Consider the following 27,978-nt stretch of genomic DNA (forward strand, 5'->3'; position numbering starts at 1 on the left):
AAGCACCACCGCAGGCACACGCACCCCGCTGGCGACCACTCCCCGGGTACGACGGAGCCCGCGTCACCAGGCGTGGACTATCTGGACTACGAACAGGACTTGCCCATCGTGAGTGCATTCGCACCGGTTAAAAGGACACGGTTACGTGAGCAGGGCTAGTCACCTTTAGTGCCTTCGTTTTCCCATTGAAGCACCTAATATAACTACACGGATGACGGAAAAACCGGATGTGACCCCGTGCATTCGCCGTCGATATAATTCTTTGCGCTACTGTGTGAGATATTTATTACTACCAACCTATCACTCTACCATTTTGAGTCCCTCAATTAAAATATCGGAGCCAAAATTATACGATTATAAGAGGGAGGCCGTTGTGGAGGCCTTCGGAAGTACCGACCATCCGGTGTTGTTTAACGTGCGCCGTCGTTTCGCCTCCATGACAATAGGACCATCGCGGCCGGGCTCACACCTATGACTTTCGGGTCAGCAACAGAGCACCGCGACCGCTACGTGCACCATGGCACCACGGCGAACGCTATTTTGAGTCTGCGCTTCAACGGTTTACAGATCGAGATTAGCTGAAAAATCATTGTATCTCGTGCCATGCCACACGGATACAAAGAGATGCGGAACGCAGCCGAAGAAGGCAGAGGGTCAATTGAATGATGGAATTATGAAAGTCAAAGGCATAATTGGAAGTATCATTGGAATGACGCGACGACTGGATATTATCAATAAGAGGTTAGACAAAATAGCTCAATGAACACGGTGACGACAACATCCATTGAAGCAGTTTCATGCGTCACTGAAAACTCATTCACCTATGTCACGTGTATCCAATATAGCCCTTAATTTGAACCACAACCATCGAATTCGTATAGTTGTAACTTTAAAGCAAAAGTTGTGGTTATTCGGAAAACTGGTACTATGTGCTCCACCGGAAGCGTTTGGAAAAGGATGGGTGCCGATAACGAACCCACTTATCCGCAAAACGCCAAGAAAATCGCAATGACAAATACGCCCTGACTCTATTACTCTCTCTATTGCACGCGTCTTATCAAGTGCGATGCAATAATCACAGAACGAAGAGGCACGTAAGCGGGACGGACGCCAGTCCTGCTTACGGGTCTCATTCCTGCAATGATTGTTGTTTTGCACTCATTATGCAACGAGTTCAATTACGGCCAGCTAGCCGCAATTCCCTCTTTGAATAGCCTATTCAGGTAAAAATTGCGCTGAAATAGAAAGGACACCACAAAGAAGGAACACTTAAACAGATCGAGCGCAAACTACCAACTGTTTTTTATTGACTGTAGAACGTCGATAAATAGGGAACCCGTACATAGCTGCGCCGACGCGTCGAGGATCAACACGTGCTACTTAACGCACTTTATCAATCAAAAAGGACACTTCTGCACCGTAGAGCGATACCGAGGCCTCACTTACACAGCTATCACCTTTCATGTTGATGAAGAAAGCTTCCAACACCTCACGAGCACACGTATCTCTGCTATGTCCCAGTATCTTAGTCTCCTGAAATAGTGGTTCACATCCACATGCTGCGCAGTGAGCAGGCAAATTTCCCATTTCACTATTTTTGATTGACAGCTGGTGTTCACGTATGCGATCATTAACGCAGCGGCCTGTTTGGCCCACGTAAGATCTGCCGCAGGAAAACGGAGTCTCATATACCACTCCCACATCGCATTGCACCACCGGGTTGGCATGCTTCTTGTTACACAGGCTAGTGCGCTCATTGCCGCTCGAAATTCGCACTAGCCTGTGTAACAAGAAGCATGCCAACCCGGTGGTGCAATGCGATGTGGGAGTGGTATATGAGACTCCGTTTTCCTGCGGCAGATCTTACGTGGGCCAAACAGGCCGCTGCGTTAATGATCGCATACGTGAACACCAGCTGTCAATCAAAAATAGTGAAATGGGAAATTTGCCTGCTCACTGCGCAGCATGTGGATGTGAACCACTATTTCAGGAGACTAAGATACTGGGACATAGCAGAGATACGTGTGCTCGTGAGGTGTTGGAAGCTTTCTTCATCAACATGAAAGGTGATAGCTGTGTAAGTGAGGCCTCGGTATCGCTCTACGGTGCAGAAGTGTCCTTTTTGATTGATAAAGTGCGTTAAGTAGCACGTGTTGATCCTCGACGCGTCGGCGCAGCTATGTACGGGTTCCCTATTTATCGACGTTCTACAGTCAATAAAAAACAGTTGGTAGTTTGCGCTCGATCTGTTTAAGTGTTCCTTCTTTGTGGTGTCCTTTCTATTTCAGCGCAATTTTTACCTGAATAGAATGAACCAACTAGCCCCTCAAGACGTCCTGATCGAATAGCCTATTGTACGCCGGTGTTTTACGATATATGTCGCCGCAGGCGCGCGTCGAGAAGCCGCTGTGCGAGGTGTGCCACTCGCACGGCCACCACCCGCCCCACCCGAAGACGCTGCTCGAGGACATGCTCAAGTGCCGCATCTGCGGCAACAGCTACCACCTGCGCTGCCTGCGAGCCGCCGGACTGCCGAACCAGCCGCGAGGGGCGCTCCTGGACCGCCACTCCTGGTCCTGCATGAAATGCGTGAGTGTACCTTCGAGGCTGTCCCACGGCCACGGCCCACGGCTCACAGGATTGCGCTATCCTTCCAACGACGATTGCAACGACACAAGTATCTTAATACGCCGGTGTTCGGGTAACGTTCCCAAGTCCACCTATGCCACTGCAGTCGCCAAAATGTACACCTCCCAGAACTAAAACAGGTGTCTCAAACTCGCATCAGCTCCCGGGCCGCAGTAACGAACTTCGGCTTTGCAAAGAGCCGGAACTGTTAAAATATTGGCAACAAGGGTGGGGAAGGGGGGAGGCAGTAGGAGAGTGAACAAACATAGGATAACAATGTCCTTTCCCAAATCTCATCTGTGGGTCGTTTCTGATGGGGATTGGCCGTCAGGATTGAGAACCATATCTGTACCGCTAACTTGGACGTCGATTTTGAGTATAGACTGTTCTACGGTTGTGTTCCAACACAAGGTGACTGCAAAGGATGCTTCGCGGAAAAACAGACGCTTAACTGTGTATTTTCCCTGAATGAAGTGTTCTTAACCACGATAGTTGAGTAAATAATGCGAGCACCATTTAGCAATGTCGCAAACACAATGTCATAAAAAAATATCGGACAAAGGCTGTCGTGAGGAGACCGCGGACCACGTGTTTGAGACCCTGTTCAAAAAACTTCGCTATAAAAGTCGCAGTACCCTATACGTTCGCCTCAGACGACTCAAAGAGTAAAGCGATCCTCTCCTAATCAAGATTGTATATTTCTAAGACACGGTATACAATACAACACACCCCGTCTTCCTTGCCACCAGAACACTTTCTGTACCTATGGGTTTGCACTGCTTCCGGGACCAGCCAAATTTTGACCAAGTGATGAAGGTGTTTCATGACGTCATTATATGACGCCATTATCATGTATTCTATTGTGGTGATGTTTCACTGACAGCATGTTACAATGACCTCACGTGTATTTCAGTGCGCCGACGCCACACACACAGGCTCACGTTTTTTTCGCGATGTATCTTGAGGTCCCGCAATATCACGATAATTTCTTGACCCACGAGAAATACAAAGCTTTCGCCTTCACATTTTCTAGTTCAATAAAACAGCGAGTGTGCGAGGTAACCTACGCATGCGTTGACGAAATTCCAACAATCTATTTGTAGAAGTGAAGGTAATGGTTGAATATATATTGCGCTCTTCCACAAAGAGATTTGTGTGCTTCAGCGATCACCTTCAAGCGACATTGTAAGTGCGAAGTTAACTTGGTTAATGTACCTTTTGTAACGTAAATCACAGACGGGCTAATTTGTACAACCTTTGGGGTTATTGATGGGGTTTACAGACCGGTTCGCTAAAGGTAACTGATTATGTCGCAATACACTACGCAGATCACAGTTCCGTCGGCAGCAATATTCCGCTCTCTGAGTGTAGGAACTGGGCATTGTTCCGTCAACCGTTCCCAACATTTCGAAATACACAGTGTGCGCGGGATGTGGTCAACAAATGATCATTTCGAAGAAAATATTTTCCAAACAAAGACGATTCTGCCCAGCTTCTTCACTTCGCTGCATACAACGAAATTTTCCTGAGACGGACTCACTCCGGCTCACACTCAAGATCATTTTCGTCAACTGGACTCACTCGGACTGAAACTCACCAAAATATTAATCACCCCGACTCGCTATATGACTCCGACTCACGGTTCGATCCGACTCATAGTGAGTCCGAGAAAGTGTTATCATGAGTCCGTTATCTTACAACTATCTTGTTCGACCCTGGTGTTAACGCTCTCTAACACTGACATCTCACGTAATCGGTGCTCTTCTTGGTGGCTATTGATTTAGTATCTTGTATTACGGGTTATGAGTGGTTGTAAACAAGTAAGGAAAATTTTCTTGCAATGTTGGAAACAACCTATACTTATCCACCTACCTGATTCAGGCCACTAATCAATAAATATTAAAATGGTGTATGAACGATACATCTTAGCAATACGTGCGAGTATACGTGAGTGTAAACGTGACTCCAAGTAAGGCTGATAGTAAGGTTGAAGATGAGTTGACAAAGGAATAGGTCAGCAAAGGTAATAGGAGCTCACTCAGACTCACTCAAGAAATATATCTTGCGCTTTGGACTCACTCGGACTCAGACTCCCCAACGTTTTCTTGAGCCGAACTTACTTCCACTCACACTAAAATTTTCTTCAACCAGACTCACTCGCACTCAAACTCACTAAAATATTACTCAACCAGACTCACTCAGACTTTCGGCCCAATGTGAGTGAGTGAGGCCGAGTGATTTTACTGACTTATGCTTGGTTGTGACGTGCGACAAGCGTTTATATTGATCATAAAAAAAAACAACGTGGGTAAAGAAAAGAAACAAAACAATTAATACACAACCAAACTTCTGCCATGGTAAACTTACAACTCACTTCCGATAACGTACTTTCCAGTTTCCTAAATTGTGCTGTCCACACAAAAAAGTAGGAAAGAAGTAAGATACAATTGCTAAATAAAGAGTAAACAAGTGTTTATATTGACCACAAAGAAAAACAACGCAGGTAAAGAAAAGAAACAAAACAAATAATGCACAACCAAACTTCTGCCACGGTAAACTTACAACTCACTTCCGATAATGCTCTTTCCAGTTTCTTGGATTGTGATTTCCACACAAAAAGTAGGAAAGCATTGAGATCAAATTGCTAAATAAAGAGTAAACAATTCGACTTTTTATTACACTCCGGGGCCGGTAAAATTCAATGTTATATCAGTGATAGTATACCTATCAATATCGCATCCCCGGAACTGTGTACAAGACTCAATAGCAATTAATAAATGATTGTTGGGGTTTACGTATAAATACGTATGATTGTGAAAGACGCCGAAAGGGGGAGGTGGCTCCGGAAGTTTTGAAAATTTTGTGTCCTTTAACGTGCCCTGAGGTAAAGCACCCGATTTTCCAGCACATCTCTTCTACTGAAATGTCACCGCCGCAGCCAAGACTCGACCCGGCGACCTCCGGGCCAGCAGTCGAACTATATAAGCACTGGACCACCTTGACGGGTTAGCCTAACGAGGGCTACAGTGAGGCCCTTTTGTCAGGGGTACAACAAGCGTCGAATAGTCTAAATAAGACTTCGAGCAAAATCTGGAGCCGCAAAATGTTGCTTTTGGAGCACGGGAGCCCAATTTTGGAGCAGGTTATGGGGGGGGGGGGGGCGCATTTCAGCACAGAATTGCAAATTAGAAATAGCATAACAAAAAATGGCTCACTTCTAAAAGATAGTATATATATATATATATATATATATATATATATATATATATATATATATATATATATATATATATATATATATATATACAAATCATCAGCCAACTCCTGCGCAAGGCACTCAGCACTGCTGTTCCAATAAAAGTTATGGTTATGTGGTGAACCATCCCACAGACCAAACAATGACGAAGTCTTCGCTTAGGGGACAATGTGCTGTGATCCGTGACAGCTACTAGTAACAGCCTTTTGTGATATTTCTACGCTTTTTTTTTCCCAAGAAAATACTGTACTGCGAAAAAAAATATGTCTTATTGTGCCATCCATTCAAAGATGCAGAGCACTTCCGGTAGTACTTTTGCCGCTCGAAGCGGAGCGAGTCTGTTCCATTAGCAGCAGATTGAGAGTGCTCTTTGTATGTTGCATTGGCAGATCCACAAGAGCTCTATCATGGTATCGACTCCACGGGCGAAAGTGTGGGCACGCCAATGGACGTCGGTCGCGTTGGTCGCGCCTCGTTTTGGAGCATGCATAGCTCGCGTTTTGCTAGTGTAGCGTCGCTGTGAGCAGCGTGCTGACTCGTGCAAGAAAGAAGATGCCCTCATCGCGTTTCATTCTGACCAACCCCGCCTAAACGTGCCATATTCAGCTTTACAATGGGCCCCTGATTTTACCGAACACACTTTGCAATTTACAATGTGCACTTCAATGACAACCAGCCATTTGCTTCAGTGGGAGCGCGTGTGTTCCATTGGGAGGTTCCTTTCGGTAGAACCCCGATGTGGTGAAGTGCTCGGGCACAAAGTTCGTCAGCTTCCGAATCTGCCAAATAATGACACCTTTATAAAGAGCTCTGCGCGCACTGGAACGAGGTGAGAAAATTTTAGAACTGCCGTCCTTCTTTTCTGTCGCGGGTCGGTTACCGTTACTGTGTGCGCCCGTGAGATGCATTGGGTGGTGATGATCTGACTGCTGGGGACCAAGGCGGCCTCAATTTTTTACTACATTTAGCGCAGCTCAGTACAATCTGAGGCTTGTCGGACATTCCGGCGCAGTATGGTGCCGTTTCAAGATATCTCGTGGTTTTGGCTCAGCTTGGCGCGAAGATAAATAACCCTATGAGATCGGCGCAAATGGCACAGCTGTGCCAACCATGCACTGTCCGTACTTATGGCATTATTCGTACCTATTCTATGGTCACTGTATTGGTTGGATTACTTGTGTGGACTGTGGCAGGTAATGATAGTTAATTATTTCTAATGCGTGGGTATTGCCTATTGTAGCCCCTTACTATTTATTTGTTGACCTCGTAATGTACTTCTCTCGTATGAACGTAGCATGCGTAGTGCACACAAACAACTTGAAGGCCTGCTGTTTCCAAATAAGGAGGAAAGTGGAGAGGTGAGACCGTAAATCACAGCACCGCCATGTACGGTATAGTGTAGTAAGGGACAGGAAGCAAAAGTGATCGTGACAATAAGAATAGAAAGGAGAAGAGAAAACAATATAGAAAAAAATCACAGCATATTCACGGAGGGAATTATGAGTGAGGCGAAGCATTCGTCCGTCTGTCCCTCCATCCATCCGTACATCCATCCATCCGTCCATGAGTCTATTCGTTCGTCCATACGTCCGATCGTGCGTCCGTCCGTTCGTCCATCCTTGCATATGTCTGTCCATCCGTCCGTCCATCCATCTGTCTGTCTGTCTGTCTGTCTGTCTGTCTCTCTGTCTGTCTGTCTGTCTGTCTGTCTGTCTGTCTGTCTGTCCGTCTGTGCATCCATCCATCTGTCCATCCGTGCGTCCGTCTGTCCGTCTGTCTGTCTGTCCGTCCGCGCGTTTGTCCGCGCATTCCTCCGTCCACCTAGTAAACCCTCCTAGCACCGCCACCTCGCATCTTTTCATAATATATTTATTATTAACAAGTACCACCATCCAGAGGACATTCTAAAGACTAAACGAGAGGTGGCTACTACGACTACGACACGGGACATACGACCCATGGCGTAAGGACCTTCACCCCTAAAAACAAAACTCAGATGAATCAAAGAAATCAACCTGCGTTCGCCCCGCGGTAGCGCTTGTTTTCCAGTTGTACAATGTCCTTTAACATGCCCTGGTCGCGGGTTCGAATCCCGGCTGCGGCGGCTGCATTTCCGATGGAGGCGGAAATGTTGTAGGCCCATGTGCTCAGATTTGGGTGCACGTTAAAGAACCCCAGGTGGTCGAAATTTCCGGAGCCCTCTACTACGGCGTCTCTCATAATCATATGGTGGTTTTGGGACGTTAAACCCTACATATCAATCAATGTATGTGCTACATTTAGTTAGCATAAGTAGCATATACAGTGACTGTAGCTTGCACTGTTTACTTATTATTTCACAAGCATGGGACTGCATTTCTGTCCACATTGCTCGATTTTATCTGTTCTCTTTTATTTCTTCCATGCCAAAAGTTGAAACGTCGTCAACGTATTTAGTAGCAGCGCAAAATGACAGGTTACCTCGATAAAAGATCAGGCTGCCGTATTAGTGATGGTTAATCACCGCCAGGCAAGCGAATGAGAGGAGCTTCAACCATCCGAAACCTCGCATAAAACTGCGCACGCGAGTAGCGCATCTTCGTGGGTCTCATTTTAGGTGTGAATACACTTTATAAGCGACGCCAAACCATCCACCGCCGTCGGCGGCGTCCGCAGTCTTCTCTCTATCTTTAAAAGAAAGAGGACTTGGCGGGCCGCAGCGCGACGCTCTACCGAATAAGCCACGGACGCGACGCTGATATCGTTGTTGCTCCTCCGCTCTCCTCGCTCGCTGCAGCTGCTCGCGCACCCCTCTCTCTCGCGCGCCCGCCTTCTCTCTCAGTCTCCCGTCGAGAGCGGGTCGTGCGATGGATGTCCCGGAGGCAACGCTACCATCTGGTATATATATATAAGGCGCGTTACTGACACCGATATATATATATATATATATATATATATATATATATATATATATATATATATATATATATATATATATATATATATATATAGAGAGAGAGAGAGAGAGAGAGAGAGAGAGAGAGAGAAGACTGCGGACGCCGCCGACGGCGGTGGATGGTTTGGGGTCGCTTATAAAGTGTATTCACACTTAATATATATATATATATATATATATATATATATATATATATATATGTATATATATATATATATATGTATATATATATATATATATATATATATATATATATATATATATATATATATATAGATAGATAGATAGATAGATAGATAGATACTGGTTTTTTTGTAACCATTACCTGACGCCTTTTTAGCTTTCGTTAAACCAATTCAAATTGTTTCTTTAAAGGTCCGACTTTTTTTTAGACACGCCAAACAAGCTCGCGCCTTTTTCTTTTGCATGTGACGAACCCCCTTCCACGCGCAGTGACGTCCCCTTTGCGATCGGTGACGTTGACTTCATTACTCTGTTGAAGCCCCGTTTAGACCAATCGACAAGCGGCGTACTGCGTCACGTCGCCGATCGCCGAGTTGAAGTCACTGAAAGGAGGTTGGTCACGCACAGAAAAAATGCGCGAGCTTTTTATGTGCGTTTCGGAGCCTGTTCACTGGCCCTTTAATGAATGGCATAACTTTTGCTGTGTTTGTGCATGCTGCGTTCCATCGCAATGTTCTGTTGGATTGTAATTCATGTTCACTGTTCGTGAGAATAAATTTCTCTACACAGACGTCACTCACAATAAAGTTGTTTCCAGCCCAACAAATATCATCCCATAGTAGAGTACCCAGCACTTTAAACATTTTCTATAAGCACGACGTCATCTTTAGCTTCCACTGGGTAACTTCTTGGACATCATAACTTCCGAGTGCCCTTTTCCGGTTTTTTTTAAAGATGGGGACCTTAGACGCAAAAATTTTGGCCTGTCTGTCTGTCTGTCTGTCTGTCTGTCTGTCTTTACATTTGTCTGTCTGTCTGTCTGTCTTTACATTTGTCTGTTTGTCCACTTCTAACGGCACTGAGTACTTGAAACGGCCGAACCCATCCGCAGCACCCACCAATGTTGCTCAAGGTTTAGCGTTCATACTTGTGCAATTGTCAACTAAAAAGCAATTATTGCGCATGTTTGAGGCACCATAACAACACGTGTATATTCTGCATGTGCGTCTTTTCTAGAAAAAAAACTTACATAAGTAATTATAAGGACCGTAGTGCTTGTCACACTGCGCTGACCATGCAACGCTTGCACGAGAAGGCGAGTGTTTTCAACGCTTTGCTAAGACGAGATGGTGGTGGCACCTACCTGTCGCCTTGCGTTCTACACCTTATCACCTCGTAATGTACTTCTCTCGTATGAACATAACATGCGTAGTGCACACAAACAACTTGAAGGCCTGCTGTTTCCAAATAAGGAGGAAAGTGGGGAAGTGAGACCGTAAATCACAGCACTGCCATGTACGATATAGTGTAGTAAGGGACAGGAAGCAAAAGTGATCGTGACAATAAGAATAGAAAGGAGAAGAGAAAACAATATAGAAAAAATCACAGCATATCCATGGAGGGAATAATGAGTGGGGCGAAGCATTCGTCCGTCTGTCCCTCCATCCATCCGTGCATCCATCCATCCGTTCATGAGTCTATTCGTTCATCCATACGTCCGATCGTGCGTGCGTCCGTTCGTCCATCCTTGCATACGTCTGTCCATTCGTCCGTCCATCTGTCTGTCTGTCTGTCTGTCTGTCTGTCTGTCTGTCTGTCTGTCTGTCTGTCTGTGCATCCATCCATCTGTCCGTCCGTGCGTCCGTCTGTCTGTCTGTCCGTCCGCGCGTTTGTCCGCGCATTCCTCCGTCCATCTAGTAAACCCTCCTAGCACCGCCACCTCGCATCTTTTCATGATATACTTATAATTGACAAGTACCACCATCCTGAGGACATTCTAAAGACTAAACGAGAGGTGGCTACTACGACTACGACACGGGACATACGACCCATGGCGTAAGGACCTTCACCCCTAAAAACAAAACTCAGATGAATGAAAGAAATCAATCTGCGTTCGCCCCGTGGTAGCACTTGTTTTCCAGTTGCACAAGAGTTACTGTACGTGCTACATTTAGTAAGCATAAGTAGCATATACAGTGACTGTAGCTTGCACTGTTTACTTATTATTTCACAAGCATAGGACTGCATTTCTGTCCACATTGCTCGATTTTATCTGTTCTCTTTTATTTCTTCCATGCCAAAAGTTGAAACGTCGTCAACGTATTTAGTAGCAGCGCAAAATGACAAGTTACCTCGATAAAAGATCAGGCTGCCGTATTAGTGATGGTTAATCACCGCCAGGCAAGCGAATGAGAGGAGCTTCAACCATCCGAAACCTCGCATAAAACTGCGCACGCGAGTAGCGCATCTTCGTGGGTCTCATTTTAGGTGTGAATACACTTTATAAGCGACGCCAAACCATCCACCGCCGTCGGCGGCGTCCGCAGTCTTCTCTCTATCTTTAAAAGAAAGAGGACTTGGCGGGCCGCAGCGCGACGCTCTACCGAATAAGCCACGGACGCGACGCTGATATCGTTGTTGCTCCTCCGCTCTCCTCGCTCGCTGCAGCTGCTCGCGCACCCCTCTCTCTCGCGCGCCCGCCTTCTCTCTCAGTCTCCCGTCGAGAGCGGGTCGTGCGATGGATGTCCCGGAGGCAACGCTACCATCTGGTATATATATATAAGGCGCGTTACTGACACCGATATATATATATATATATATATATATATATATATATATATATATATATATATATATATATATATATATATATATGGATGTCCCGGAGGCAACGCTACCATCTGGTATATATATATAAGGCGCATTACTGACACCGATATATATATATATATATATATATATATATATATATATATATATATATATATATATATATATATAGAGAGAGAGAGAGAGAGAGAGAGAGAGAGAGAGAGAGAGAGAGAAGACTGCGGACGCCGCCGACGGCGGTGGATGGTTTGGGGTCGCTTATAAAGTGTATTCACACTTAATATATATATATATATATATATATATATATATATATATATATATATATATATATATATATATATATATATATATATATATATATATATATATATATAGATAGATAGATAGATAGATAGATAGATACTGGTTTTTTTGTAACCATTACCTGACGCCTTTTTAGCTTTCGTTAAACCAATTCAAATTGTTTCTTTAAAGGTCCGACTTTTTTTTAGACACGCCAAACAAGCTCGCGCCTTTTTCTTTTGCATGTGACGAACCCCCTTCCACGCGCAGTGACGTCCCCTTTGCGATCGGTGACGTTGACTTCATTACTCTGTTGAAGCCCCGTTTAGACCAATCGACAAGCGGCGTACTGCGTCACGTCGCCGATCGCCGAGTTGAAGTCACTGAAAGGAGGTTGGTCACGCACAGAAAAAATGCGCGAGCTTTTTATGTGCGTTTCGGAGCCTGTTCACTGGCCCTTTAATGAATGGCATAGCTTTTGCTGTGTTTGTGCATGCTGCGTTCCATCGCAATGTTCTGTTGGATTGTAATTCATGTTCACTGTTTGTGAGAATAAATTTCTCTACACAGACGTCACTCACAATAAAGTTGTTTCCAGCCCAACAAATATCATCCCATAGTAGAGTACCCAGCACTTTAAACATTTTTTATAAGCACGACGTCATCTTTAGCTTCCACTGGGTAACTTCTTGGACATCATAACTTCCGAGTGCCCTTTTCCGGTTTTTTTTAAAGATGGGGACCTTAGACGCAAAAATTTTGGCCTGTCTGTCTGTCTGTCTGTCTGTCTGTCTGTCTGTCTGTCTGTCTGTCTGTCTGTCTGTCTGTCTGTCTGTCTTTACATTTGTCTGTCTGTCTGTCTGTCTTTACATTTGTCTGTTTGTCCACTTCTAACGGCACTGAGTACTTGAAACGGCCGAACCCATCCGCAGCACCCACCAATGTTGCTCAAGGTTTAGCGTTCATACTTGTGCAATTGTTAACTAAAAAGCAATTATTGCGCATGTTTGAGGCACCATAACAACACGTGTATATTCTGCATGTGCGTCTTTTCTAGAAAAAAAACTTACATAAGTAATTATAAGGGCCGTAGTGCTTGTCACACTGCGCTGACCATGCAACGCTTGCACGAGAAGGCGAGTGTTTTCAACGCTTTGCTAAGACGAGATGGTGGTGGCACCTACCTGTCGCCTTGCGTTCTACACCTTATCACCTTAGAGACGGGTGCGCACACCCGTCTCAAAGACACGCGCTTGGTTTTCCAAAAAAACTGCCAGATGGCGCTCATGTCGCTCGTGTCACGTGACTGGATCGCCTCCGCTGCACGCTCGAGGCACTCTAACGCAGCGCCCTCAGAATACCATTCAGCGATTTTCTTGCGCAACATTGAAGAAATGTTTTGTTCACTCTCTCCACACGCAAGACTATAGTCTTTCAACGACATTTGCAGATTAACATGCAGATACGGATCTCTTTATTTTTCACTTGCAGGTCAGACTTTTTCTTGTTCTCCCTTTAACTGTTACTTACGTGCATTTTACCACGCAAAATTGCAGTTAACTCTTAACATGCATCCTGTCCGCACTTCCGATCAGAATTGCTTCAGTTTGCCTTGATTTATGGTTACCTCTAAAGACTCGTTCATAAACCCCTTTCTGTTTCTGTTTCGAACCCGTACAGACTTCATCACTTCCTTTTTTCTGATACTCCTAGTGCTGAAGCCAAAACTCACAGGGTCTCTTGCGGATTAACCTAAAATGACTGGAAGGCCAAAGGCACTCTTTCAGTCTTCATGGCCTGTATTACTCATAAATCTATCTATCTATCTATCTATCTATCTATCTATCTATCTATCTATCTATCTATCTATCTATCTATCTGTCTATCTATCTATCTATCTATCTATCTATCTGTCTATCTATCTATCTATCTATCTACACGCCTACAACGTTTAGGTCACTTGGCCGTTTCGATAATGGTATCAATATCTATCTATCTACCCGCCTACAATTAGCTCACTTGGCCGTTCAATAATGGTATCAATATCTATCTATCTACCCGCCTACAATTAGCTCTCTTTGCCGTTTCGATAATATTATCGATACCAAAATTGGTACGGCAGCACATGACTGTATGACGACTATACGTGACTAGTCATAACACGAAAATCATGACATGTATGTCAAGAATGTTATGATTTACATTTCGTGGTCTTGCTGCTCTTGCGGTGGTTTCGTTCACATGACATGTTGCGAAACTGGTATGGTATGAAATGACTGCATGCCGAACACAAGCGACAGACCCTAACATAAAAATCATGACATGCGTGTCATGTAACAACATGGCAACATATCACGTTCATGGTGCGCTCGCGGCCATTTCGTCAGCTCCACATATACCAAATTTGGTATCAGGTGACGTGAATAGATGACGAAGGTAAATGACACGTCCAAATAGTGACATATCAACCTTCCTTATTCGTGCTTCGCATATCACAGATTACCACTGTACGTGAGATCTGCCAATTTTCTTTCCTTCCGAGTTGACGTGTTCCTCCTCCCCTCTTCCCAACTTCTAACAATATGTCGGTTTTTACGTCCCAAAACCATGATATGATTACGAAAGGTGACGCAATTTAAGTCTCCGGAAATTTCGACTATCTGGTGTTCTTTTAACGTGCACTCACATCGCATAGTAGACGGGCCTCTACCTAGACGACAAGGCATTGGACCCGCGACTTTCACGTGAGCAGCCGAGTACCATAGCGACGGACCAACCGAGGCGGACTCCACCCACCTTCGAAATCTTTTTCAACTAACGTAGTTTTGCACTGCCAACGTGATCAGTTCGTTTTTGAGCAAGTGACGGTGTTATGTGGTGACCTTTCAAGTTATATCGCACTGACGTCGTATGGTAGTGTCTTTACACCATGATGGTTTTAAATGTGGAGCGTTTCCTAGTCACTTCCAAGGAGGATTAAAGAAATTGCTGGAGTGGAAACCATTGCCTAGGAGTAAAGCCGTGCCTCTGGCAAGATGGAGGCTGCGGCGGCCATCTTACTAGGGGCATGATAAAGTATCACCGTTCAGCGATTAATAACGGAGCGTTTCTCTCGAACGCCCAATGACTGGAACGTGGAAACTTTTTCGGGACACATAGGCTCCGAGTGCGTCTTAGTGTTACTAGTTTTCCTTCGTGAGCCTCTGATTGGAGGCAAAGTACTTGGGAAATTCAGTCACCCATTTTCGTTTCTGTGTGTTATCTCGTCGGGAACAACTGCCTTTTAATATAAAACTATCATAGAATTTGCACTAACATATCAAAGCACTTGATCTCTAAGTGGGCACTATCAGAAAAGAGCATGTTTTCGCCATCTTGGCAGTGGCAAAAGATGGCTTCACTTCTGCTGGCAAGGCATTGCGGGAGCTTCCACTCCAGCAATTTTTTTTAATCCTCCTTGGTCACTTCGATGTCGCGCTTCGGCGCCGGATGCGCCGTCTACACTCGCACTGCGCATGCTCCTGTCTCGCGTCTCATGCCGCATGCTCGCGGCTCGTACCGGCCCAGGAAGGCATCCGCAAAGCCGTCGTTCCAGGAGCCAATAAAGTAGAAGACACCACAGGGCATTCAGCAAGTCATGCATGCGCAGTAGGGGTGTGTACCTCTCCCCCGTACTCCTCTCCCTCAAATGCAAACGGTGTGTATATAAGCGGCGAAGCGCACGTTCGGGATTCAGTCAAGGGCGTCTTTACTTGGCTTTCCCTTGACTTGATGCTTTGCTTAACTCGAGTAGACGCGATGGAAGCAACGGTAGCTTTCATCAGTAGTGGGAAATAACCCACCATTAGCGTCCCACCACTCTTTGAAGGCAACGCTTCTCCTTCATTCAATAAGAACAATAAAGACGAAATAACAAATAAGCATTCCCAAACCATACCCAATTACGCAACATTCACGTGATCTTTGGTATTAATAATAAATAAATGGGTTAGTTGGTGATTGATCCTTTCACCATAATTAGCGAGTGTTGTGTCCTTCCATCTCTCTTGCCCATGTTGAAAACTTCATTACTTAACATTATTGTAAAATAAACATGCTTTGGTACTTTGCGTCTTTTTGTTCTCACCTCTTGATGTTTTATTTGTCGCCCTTCGCAACGTTGTGCGAGCGCGTTCGTGCTTGCCTCGCACGAGCGTCCACAACGATGAAAGCCAACCACGAGAGGCGCGTAGTCACACACGTTGCTGACTGAACTTCTCGCATAGCCTCCACAGCGTTGCACCTGATGCATGAAACAGAGTATATATCGTTAGCATTGTTTCTAAGTAAGCGATTGACCAATCCTGAAAGTCAGCCCACAATCACTCGCACAGCGACTGAACACTATATAGTCAGGTTTTGGAAAACAATATATGCCTCTGTTTTTGCTAATGGTGTGATTTGACTGGCTGAGTTGGTGTGCGCGGTGCGTTAATTCAAGTGATAGGTTAATTGCAAAGTTAGCTATATATATTATCAGTGAAATTGCTAGTGCTGGTTCAACTTAGTGATGCTGCCTCTCGAAAAATTTGCCAGAGAATTTGTGTATTTCAAACTGCAACCAGGAACGCAAAGGCACCCTACAACAAATAACAGTACGGCTAGTTACGGCCCCTACAGGACTGTAATTACAGAGATATTGGGTGGGCACTCGTTCGCTGCTGATCCTGTAATGGCTGACGTCAGCCAGAGGGACGGTTTAATACTCTCCCGTGGTAGAGTAAGAAGTATTTTAAAAGGGCCCTGCAACACTTTTTCAGCATGGTCACAAAACGCTGCCGATCACCATGCAGTAGACGCTCCCGACAACACGCGAGCCAAATATTATAGCCAGCACGCGTCCTGGAATTCACAATAAATCATTAAAGTCAGATGGAAATTCTTTTCTGTTCTCTTGACAAACCACGTTATATGTCCAAAAATCACACGCGAACGACCCATCCAGCAGCCATTGGCTGATTTGAACATGGCTCGCTCGCTTGTTACACAGATCGCCGCGTTAGGCCGGTACTTGTTCACGCGTGCGCGCACGATCACACTGACAAAGCCGCGCATTCGAAGAAAAAAAAAGAGTTCAAGGTCGCGAGGCGTGCGTGACGCTTTTCTGTGGCCCTGCCATCTCTCCCTGCTTAGCTTCCAGCGCTTTCGTCGGGACTAGAAAAGAGAAAATGCAATTGCAGCATGCGACAAACCTCTGTAACTTTACTTGCACTGGACGGATTCTTGAAATTTGTGCGGCGTGAGGCAATAAGCTCTTCCAGTGAATTAATTCCATGGTTAGTTGAAAGTGTTTCAGAGCCCCCTTGAGTCGTTAAAACATTTTTATAAACACACGGCGCAATTTTTGTCGATAGGGCCTCATCAAGTGTGAGGCCCACAGAAAGGCTTTATGCTCTCCCATAGTAGAGTCTAGTACTCTAAATGCTTACTTACTTTTTCTAAGCACGCAGGCGTTAACTGGTAACTTGCGTCTCATCAATGGTGCCGCATAGAGAAATGCATTTACTAAATAAAAGGTCGTGTTTTTGGATTAATCGCGTCTGTCTGCCTCTCGCTACAAGCGGTGACCCAGACATGATTCGAACACGCAACCTTCTGTTCTGAAGTCGAAATGACCTCCGCGTGTTTGTGTGCATGTAAAATCATGCGAAAACATCGATTACTGCAGATCCGACACAGAACAAGCTTTTCGCCGACGTTCATTTGTTCCTTGCGAGAAGGAATGTTCATATCCTAGACTTTTAGAAAATGGTCTTCATCCAATCTTTTCGGATGTGATATTCATTGTTTTGGCCTCCCCCCAGCTTGTCTCGACTTCAAACAATCTGCGGAAGAAAGAAGTGTAGTGGCAGTCGGGACGTTTTCGGGGACGTCCCCGAGATGAACCGACCTTTATTTTCCTGGCAACTCAGTATACTACATAGTTATGCTGGTTCTCGGAAACTCTTGCATGCAGAAATCCTAATAATGCGTTATGTTGGGAAGGCACCACGTTAACATACGCGAAATAGCGTGTTAGAAGAGTAAAATGACAACAAGGCGTCACACTATCCATATTGCGTAGCCAGTGGGTTGCTGATAGCTTCCAACGCATTAGAAAGGGTTCAGCTATAATTCTTCGTCGTCGTCAGCCACCGAATCAATTAATAAAGTAGTGGATATCTTGCAAACGTGCTTGAATGAGTGGCCCCAGGGGGTTTCCAATGGGAAAGGCACACTTCCAGCTTTCCCTGTGACTGCGCTCCGTTTTTCGCGCAGGCCTGCCGGTTTTTCTTGAAGGTGGTTTGCTCGAAACTCGTTCACGTTCACCTCATAAAAGAGCTTTAGTGACAGGGCCCCTAATGACTTGCGTACGAACGATCTTGCGTTCCCCTGTAGTCCAGGTCGCACCCAACGCGAATACAAAGGAACGCGAAAGCATACGTACCATGAGCGTCAAATGAAACTTGTACAGCGACAAGCCTTCGCGATACTATAGTTCGCGTCATCCACTTATCACTACGAACGGGCACGCATATATGCGGAAAGCTGCCAAACAGGATGCGCGCGCCTTTCAATAGTGATAACTGGACGGCATGCACGCACTACACTATCGCAAAGGCTTGCTGTTGTTCGGGTTTCATTAAACGCTGATAGTACGCAAGCTGCTTCAAGCTGCTGTCACAAACACTTTATAAAAGAGTGGGAATACAAACTAAAGCGAGTCACTCGTGAACCGCGGCTGTGCAGGAGACGCTGGAGCTGCTGCTGAGCGACACCGAACTGCACAGTGCCCTCGATGCCGTCGGCATGGACTCCGAGCGCCGCATGGCGGCCGACGTGCTCACCTGGCCCAGTTTCGTGGAGCTGCACGAGCGGCTGTACGCGGGTGCGCGGGACGATCGCGGCTCGCTGCCGCCAGGGGTGGTGGCGCTGCTGCGGGAGGACTTCGCACGCTTCGACCGCGACCACGACGGTTGCATCTCGTGGGCACAGGTGCTCACCCGCTTCGCGCTACAGCTCCTCAGACAGCGACACACCGACGTAAGATACTTTACAGCCAAGGCTTTTATGAGATGAACAGAACAGGTGGTTTTCGTTACGCCATTGTCTCCCGCGGCCGCTGGAGAAAGACGCTCGGCAGATTCGTGCCTAATCGTGGCCCGTGTGCTCAGGTTTGGGTGCACGTTAAAGAACTCCAGGTGGTCGAAATTTCCGGAGCCTTCCACTACGGCGTCTCTCATAATCATAGCGTGCTTTTGGGACGTTAAACCCCACAAATCAATCAATCAATCAATCAATTCGTGCCTAATGCTTGTCTCATCCACGATGTTCTCTCTTCGATGACCGCTCACCGATCGGGGTCTCGTCGATGGACTTCTCTAATATTTTCCCAATTTTTTGATTTCCTCTCAATCTTTACTTCTTCATTGTCTTTTTAGTGCCTCCTTATCCGTTCCCTTGTGAGCTACTGCCGAGATGTCACACTTTGATGCAAACAGTTGCGGCGCTCACTTGTCCTCTAATTATTAATATTTATGAATCACTACCCCTTTCCACCGCCAGTATCCGTAATTGCTGTTACACCAACTTAAAAAAAGAACATCTTTAATGAGTCGGATATGAGCCTGGGTCTTTGACATGGCTGTCGACTATTTCACCGCAAAGCTACGCTGGCGTTTCAAACGACTTCGCAAAACGACGCTACAAAGTCTCCTTGTTGGGCAAGGAATTTACGGCCGCCTCTTTGCGGAGTTCTACACCTGTAGACGGTGAAGTCCTCGGTGTCGCGCTTGCTGTACGACGCGCTCTTCACGTTTATGGACAGGTGTATATTCTAACAGACTCAAAGCAAGTCTGCCGAGATTTCCTAAAGAGGCACGGCTTCTCCAAGGCGGCTCACCACATCCTACACAAGACACCAAACGCAGACACATCCAGCCTCAAGGTATCCACTTCCTCTGGACTCCTGGTCACGCTTCCCTGCCAGGTAATGGTCGCGCTGACGCGGTCGCTCCGGAACTTGCCCACTGAGCTGCCGGCATGGCTAGGCTGAGAATCCAGATCAAGTGGGCCCTCCACTCACATATAGAGGCATATCAACGTACAACAGCAGCGCTAGACGCAAAATGCACCCACCGCCAGCGTCGTTCTCACCAGAGGAAGAGGTGGCACTCCGCCAACTCCATATGCACACTTTCCTCAACCTCCTGTCTCTGTATAACTTCCACCCTGACCGCTTAGCAGACTCCTGTTGCGCGGGATGTGGCAGCTCCCCATACGACGGTGGGGTGTGCTTTAAAATTATTTCCTCCTCTTTCCATCATGCTACACCCTATTCACACCAAAGAGCTGTGGAACGATGTCCTCTGCGACGGGCCTCCCGAGTTCCAGCAGGCTTTATTTCAAGGGGCCCGGGAGGTCGCCGAGATCGTCATAGGTAACCCGGACTAGGGTTGCCTCTCACATGTTTCATTTATATATTTTTTCAATAAAACGTCTATGTGCGTTAGTATATTGTCACGTGCGTCGTCGTCACTGGAATCCACAGAAGACGAGGGTGCGGCAGACAAGTTTTATTAGTAAGGAGGCGTACTTGTGCCTCTCGCATAGGACATAAAAGGAACACTAACAGGATCGGAGCGGCGTGCCCATGCACAGCTGCCGTTCCACCAAAGAACAACCCACAGCTTACGCGCTGCCAGTTACTTAAGCGCTGAGAAGACAACACAGAACATGCGCACACCTATCATCAGATACTGCACTGTCTGATACGATGGACCCATCGGAAGTTAATCGCAGTCCGCTCTAGCCTATCTAAATGACGCGACGGCTGTCGCTCTATAGTGGCAGCTGCGCAGAACGGCATGGCACGTGGCAATATGCAACATAGAGAGATAGAGTGAGGTAACAGCCAGGCGTCACGCCACGCGAACTGCGCAAAGGATGCGCCGTTTAACGCTTCTAATCTCCTACGAATGGTTCAGCCATAATTCGCCATCGTCATGAACCGCAGCATCAACAAAGTGAGCATAACGTCTTATAGATGTTTAGTGGGTACTTCGATTCTACGCATAGTAACGAGTAATGGCGCACTGGATGCGCTATTGTTTAAAGTGCGCTTGTAGTATTTGTCCTAAGAGTTTATAACGAACTACTCATCCAGCTATCGCTGTGTGTGCGCTGCGCGTTCGGTGCGGATTGACTTATTTTTTGCCATAGCTGTTCATGACGTTATTCTCCCCGCTGGGCGGCTCCCAGTCCGTTTCTTGATGACCAGAACCCAAGATTTCTGACTGTGCCTGGAAACTTAAAAACTGCGAGGTTATGGCTCAACTCAACGAGTTCTACTGGATACATAGGATACCAGAGAGTAAGTTTGCACGTGATATAAGGACAAGTCATCTGCTAGAGTAATCAATGAAAATAATTTATATCATCTCAATCGAACCGCTGGCGGTTTTCTTGTGAGCACCTGGAGTCGCTGCAGAAACTATCGGAGATGTAGCAACTATCGGAGATCCGAAAAACAATTAAAATTATCTCGCTTTCTCTCCGGAACTAATTCACAGACAACGTTTTGATTACGTTTTGGTTTTGGTCAAAAATACCATTTTCTTCGTTTTTCCTTTTCGTTCCATTCTGATGAAAAAATTTATGCTTCGATGAAGAAATCGTCTCCTTAAACTACAGATGTCTTACCGTTATGTTCTCTTCGCGAACTCGCATATCCCACTAATAAGAACGAAAGCAATATTCAAAGGACTCGTTTTCTTCGTTTCTTTAGAGACATCGAGCTCGTCATCCCGGCTTACTTGATGCCTTGGGTATATACCATGCGAAGTTTTGTGGGCCAGCGGCTACCACATGCAATGGTCATGTGCCATCTAACGCCCTCTGCCAAAGAGCACTCCGCACTCGCCGCCTTGGCTACGAATGCCTCTGGTCTTACACTACCATAGATTTGAATGCATATGAATAACCAGCAAAGTTAACGAGGGAACACCCTCTGTCGTAGCTCAATGTTAAAGCATTGTTAAAGATTGTTGACTCAAGCACTTTACTTATTCGTCTACTTTAGTTCATTACAATTCGTGCCGTAATTATTACGTTACAGTTTGAAAAAGCCGCAAATTTCGTCCTCTTTATTTTCATGGTTGAAATTTCTGCTTATATCATTGAGCTACATCCCCTACGTACACATATACTATAGTGTTTATCGAGCCAATTGGGCCAAAACAAGCACCCTCCGAGAATTTTCGTAACATTCACTGGCCTTACAATGTCGGCAAAAAGCGAATATAAATACACACTGCCACGTAAAGTAGTCTTAATAATGATAATGGCTGGGGCTTTAGGTGCCAAAGCCGCGATAGGCTGATGAGGCACGCTGTAGTAGACGACTCCCGATATTTCGACCAATTGGAGTTCTTTGTGCCACATTCAGAGAGAATGCGGATATGAAAGGGTGGACGGGTAGTCACGTGACCTCAAAGCCGCAATTCTCCTTATCCGCGCCTAGTCCGCGGAGCTCGGCACGGATACTGCCAACTTGTTTTACACTGTGTAATTTCGCCGGAGTTAAGCTGCGGCTTTAGAAACCAAACCAGCAGTGTTTGGCGACCAGCTTACCTTTTTTCTGCTCTATAGCCGTACGGCTGTCTTCGCTGCAGACCTCAGTTCTTCGCTTGCTGGCACTTGGTTCAGTTTGTTTCTAGGACCGTTTGCTCAGACCGGACGGCCTTTTAGATGTCTATCGCTTTCATGCGCGTCAATTTGTGGATTGCAGAATAACGGGTGTGGTAACTTTAATCATTGCACGCGAGAGATTCTTTACGGGAGACAGAGTGGCGCTGTCGCAGCAAGAGGTTCTCTCAGAGTACGGGCCGTGTCTGAACGCTGAACTTGGGTTAGTACGTGAACCAAGAGACGGAAAGCATGTGCTAGCCGTGCAATATGCATTGTCAGTGCCTGTTATCCGCACAAGACGAGAACTGCCAAGATATATGGACGCATCACTGTATCCTCCCTTTGTACGCGGGGCCTTTCGCGCGACAGCAGCGAGGCCAATCCACAGCAGCTCTCTGCAAAGCAGATTTGTCTTCCCACACAGCCATTCAGCCAGGAACACCGTTTCCCCGAAAGAATTTGCTCTTGTCGACAATACTGATCAGAAGCGAGCTTCGCTTTTTTGTCGGACACAATGTCGCTGAATACTCTCAGACCAATCTGCGGGTACTGGGAGCAAGCGAGCGCCCACGGTATACGGTCAGAGTGCTGCGGCTCAGTGATGCTGTTGTCTGCTAAGACTCCTGTCCATCACGTAAATGCGCCAGCACGCGAATCATCGGCGGATTAGTCGTCCGACTCCATGATAAGTCCGAATTCGGCCCGCCTGCACCATTAATGTGCATCTGAATCTAAGTACGAAGGCCTCTGTGTGTGTGTATATATATATATAGCAACAGTTTCGTGTGCGTCGAAAATGCGCCTGCCATGGCCTGCATCGCACCCTATGATTTTTGTCATCAGTACAGCAGAGTAACGCAACTACTACCACCGCGGTGGAGGTAAAGCGACCTTGCTGTTTATGAGCGAACTTGATGCCGCTGCGCCGTTTGGCTTGTCTTATGCTTTGCCCACAGGTGAATGATAGCACTGTTACGGATTTCACTCGGAGACACCTGGTCCGGCTCTCAATCTTTAGATGCGGCTACGACTAAACAGACAATTTGCTGCGAAAAAGAAACCCTTGCTTTCACTTTCACGGTATCCCAAGAAAAAAAGGCGTCATGAAGAGACGCGTCCAGAAAAAAGAGCAGAAAACGTCGCGTGTAGCGGACGTCTTGGCGGTAAAAGCTGACGCGGCTCTAAAGGCAAAGGCGAGAACGCGCACTCTCCGAACGAGACGAGCGAGCTTTAACGAAAAATACAATAGACAAAAAAGCAGGATTTGTAGGGACCGAAGAGCAAAGACAGCGCACGCTCTAGCTCCTGACGCGAGCAGCTGACGCGCACTTAGACGCGCCACGGAACGTCGGGGTGAAACAGCCCGCGGCATTTGCATATAACGGCACGAGGTGCATCTCGTCTTGAGCCTCTCTCTCTCTCTCTCTCTCTCTCTCTATATATATATATATATATATATATATATATATATATATATATATATATATATATATATATATATATATATATATATATATATATATATATATATATATATATACACGAGAGTGTGTGTAAACCTGTAAACCTGCAATTCGCCTTTCAGCAAGCTGCCGTTGCTACTCACTTCTCATGCTATTGTGTCCATTTCGAGCCCTTCGGAAAAGTAGAACCAGCGGCGCCTTAAGATGGTAAGCTCCTGCTCTTGTCACAGCTCAGCGCGGATCTGCCGGTAGGAGCCCTAAATTCTTGGACCACATCTAAGCGAACTTTATGGTACAGCGGCACATCGCGCACAAGTCTCAAATTCCCACGAGGGTGCGACAAGTATACCTATATACGGAAGCTCGAAATCAAGAAAATGTGCTTCTGCGCTGTGGAACGTTATTGACCAGCCTCTGAAGCAACTGGTCGCCGCATCACAAAAAAGCAAAACAGAAAGAACAAAGCAAATTTCGCAGCAAGAGCGAAGCAAGTACTGCGACAGCAACATATTAGAATGTGACACACGAAGAACAGCGAATAACTTGAAATTTGCAGTAGCAGTGGTTCGGGAGCGTTGGCCTTACAAGAGAAGTGTGTAGCCTTCGTATTGAGTTTCCTGCCATGTGGTGGCCATCGAGGCTTTGTTTTCTTGGCGTTCCACTTCGCGAGTGGCTACAGGAATGGACCACTTCTCATTGCGCCTCTCAAGAGCAGTGCTCGAACTGAAAGAAAGTTTAGGAGCGTTGGAGGCAGTGCTCGGCATAAATACCCTGAACAGTATTCCGGAATACAGATATCGAAGTACACGTGCTGGTAGCATGGAGAACAGATACTGAAATACATTTTTCTTGCACGTAACAGATACTGCGCAAATGCATTTGCAGAAAGACGAGAAGGTATTCCGGAATAGAGATACTGGAGTATAATTTTTATTTACAGGATGCTGCTGCTTCCCGGTGGTATTTATAGAGTACAGTATATCATTATGAATAATGTTGCACTGCATTTGAACTTGCATCAATCGCACCAGTAACGACCGCCAGTGAATTCAGTGACTTACACGCACAACACGTATTTTGCAACGGAGGGTGCTGTTTAAGTTTGCTTGCACTAGCAGATTCTCAAATCAGATTTCATCGAAGCATGGTTCATTTGGAATTAGCACAACATTCACCAAAGAGGGAAGTCTGCCTACCGAATGAGACAGGCCCGTGTATTTGTTATAACGGTTGAATTCCATATGGCGGAAAGTTCCACAACATCTCCTTGTCGGGTCGACAATAGGTACCGAACGGAAAATTGGGGGTGCTGCAGCGGTTATACGAGACAGCGACTGTCATCAAAAGAGGCGAAAAGCACTGCTTCCGCGATTTTTTTGTTAATGGCATCAGGCGTTTTTGCCACATATGTGCCATTCTGTGCACCTGAAAAACTCTAAGCCGCCATTGTCGTGTCAACGACCGGCAGCCGCCTTCGCTTGGCTCAATACAAAAATTATCCTTCCCCTTTGATAACTTTCATCTAATTTGCAACAAAACTGTAACCAGATGCCAGAGTGTTGCGCATTATCATGATACAATGGACACACTTCAAAAGTATTTCATTACTAGGATACAAATGCATCATCAAATATACATCGATATAGATACACAAAAGTATCACTAAGATACTATCACGGCACCCTTGTATCACGAACCCACTGCAGGCGTGCACGAGGAGGGGGGGGGGGAATCTTGGAGAGAGGCGCGCAAAGTCAGCCCCCTACATTGACAATATAGAGAGGGGGGCGCAAGGTCACCACCATACGTTGACATGATAAGGAAAGGGGGTCACTGCGACAAACCTTACACCCCCCCCCCTTGAAGGGAAAGCCTGTGCGCGCTTATTACCACGACACTGACCAGGTCTGGTTCTATCTAAGGTGGTTCGTTCTATCATTTGAGCTAACGAGGAAGCAAGCTAACCAGGACGTTAGCTCAACTGCTACCGCAACCGCCTTCGTCTTACATTTGACATTCGGAGAAAGACAATTGTTTTCTAACAAGGAAGTCTTCTCTAGAAAAAATACACGAAGATTTTCCTGTAGCTTTGTGCTGCGAACGGGTCCACGTGGTTGCCAATTTTTTCTTAATGCCTCTGTCATCTTCCAGGATTACTCGGAACTAAGTTATAAAGCTCAGTATGTATAAGCCTAATTATTGGACGCCTACGGCCATTGATTGGCAAGTGCGGGCGCATGTGAGTTGTAAGGAACTGCTCTGCGCAGAAGGAGCTGGTGTCGATGCTCAAACCCTCGGAGGTGCGCCTGCTGAAGGAGGAGTTTGCACTTCGCGACACGCACAACGGGGGCGCCATCAGCGTGGCCGACGCCCGGCGCGTGGTGCACGAGTGGCGAGACCACATGGCGTTAGTATGGGTGATTCTACTTTCGACTGATGGGCGTCGCCATTGTGGACTGCTAAGAAAGCGTTTTCGTTTTTTTTAAACACGAAAATCTCCTATGCGGGGCTCCACCATGGCTCCGCTGACGTACTTGCGTCATGGAAATGACACTGTAAAATATATATTAACAAATTGAAAAAAAAACTAAAAGAAAAGTTACCTATCACGCGCAATTGAACCATCAGCCTTTCGATTTTAAGCGCGTGGTGAAGCGTGTGTTGGCGGGAAGGCTAACTGCATGGAGGATATTTCCTTCTTCCATGGCTAACTGCAAGCTATTCATATGCACTATACACCGTTTGGTGGTCCTCAGGGCTTTGATACTTTAGCGCGTTTTCGTTTCCAGCGACCAGATGGCGCGACTCGACGGGCTCACGTTGGGCGCGCTGTAAAGGTCGTAACCTCCACGAAGCGCCACCTCCACGCAGCGTGATCTCTCCTGCAAGCGCGCTTACCGAACTCACAATTCAGGAGAGGACGAAGGTCACTTCTCTCGCTGCCGCGGCCATCTTAACGAAAGGAGCGGGCTGCACACACACGACGCAGAAATAACTGTGGCAGTTGTTCACGCTTGTCCTGTGTGTACTTGTGCGCTGGTTTCATGCGTCCTTTTTTCTGTTTGAACAGCACGCTTCAAGTGTCGAGCTGTAGTTGTTAGTACGCATTTGTCCTGTGTATGCTAACTTTGTACGTGCTTCCTTCTTAAGGTGTGCGCTGCAAGTTTCGAGCTACGTGCCGTTCTTAACGTGACTTTACAATTTCTTGCTGTTGCTGAAACAATGCGCACACAATAAACGCTCAACTACCTCTTTAAGGACACGTCTCACTTTCATGTTACACACATTTCAATATAGGCTGATCAGCCATGTTTTTTATTGTTGTGGCATTAAAGTGAAAAAAAAAAGCCAGGCGATGTGTAATACACCAATAAGGTAATATTCAGTGCAATAAAACGCAAGTACGTGCAGGACACAACACGTGCGCTAACTCTCAACAAAATGATTTTGTTGAAAGTTGGCTCGCGTGTTGCGTCCTCCCTTCTCGTCCTCCTGTTTCATTGCGCTAAATATTACCTCATATCTTACCAACAGCGCCGCATTTCTCTCGTAACGCACCAGCCACACGCCATTTTACTACCTACGAGCCTACCGGTGCACTTTTCGTTTAGTTGTTAAAAGTATGAAACGGTGAGGTTAGCAGCTCGGTATAGTGACACCGGAACCGGTCCGTAAGATAGCCGAAATAGTGAACACCGATGCGAAGCCTGCGTTTAACGTCTGCCGCTGTGGTGTTGCGGTTACGGTTCCCAGCTGCAGAACCGAAGGTCGCGGGTTCGACCTTGACTGCGCTGGTTGAATTTCGATGGAGTCGAAATGGTAGAGGCCCACTTATTGCACGATCTCAGGGCAAGTTAAAGACTGGTAAATAATCGACATTTCCGGGGCCCTCCGCAACGGCGTACCTCTAA

The 27,978-nt window shown here is 46.2% G+C and overlaps 1 protein-coding gene across 1 annotated transcript in view; it reads left to right on the plus strand.

Moving 5' to 3' along the window:
• The window catches only part of LOC142774430 (PHD finger protein 24-like), a 36,945-nt gene continuing 8,967 nt past the window's right edge, over positions 1 to 27,978 (plus strand). The window contains exons 1-4 of the mRNA XM_075874785.1: positions 1 to 108; positions 2,389 to 2,589; positions 18,666 to 18,959; positions 26,335 to 26,474. Coding sequence (XP_075730900.1) covers positions 2,470 to 2,589; positions 18,666 to 18,959; positions 26,335 to 26,474 — 554 coding nt within the window. The 5' untranslated portion in view covers positions 1 to 108; positions 2,389 to 2,469. The remainder of the gene's footprint in view (positions 109 to 2,388; positions 2,590 to 18,665; positions 18,960 to 26,334; positions 26,475 to 27,978) is intronic.

The sequence above is a fragment of the Rhipicephalus microplus genome, chromosome 10 (assembly GCF_043290135.1).
Source record: "Rhipicephalus microplus isolate Deutch F79 chromosome 10, USDA_Rmic, whole genome shotgun sequence".
Lineage (NCBI taxonomy): Eukaryota > Metazoa > Arthropoda > Arachnida > Ixodida > Ixodidae > Rhipicephalus > Rhipicephalus microplus.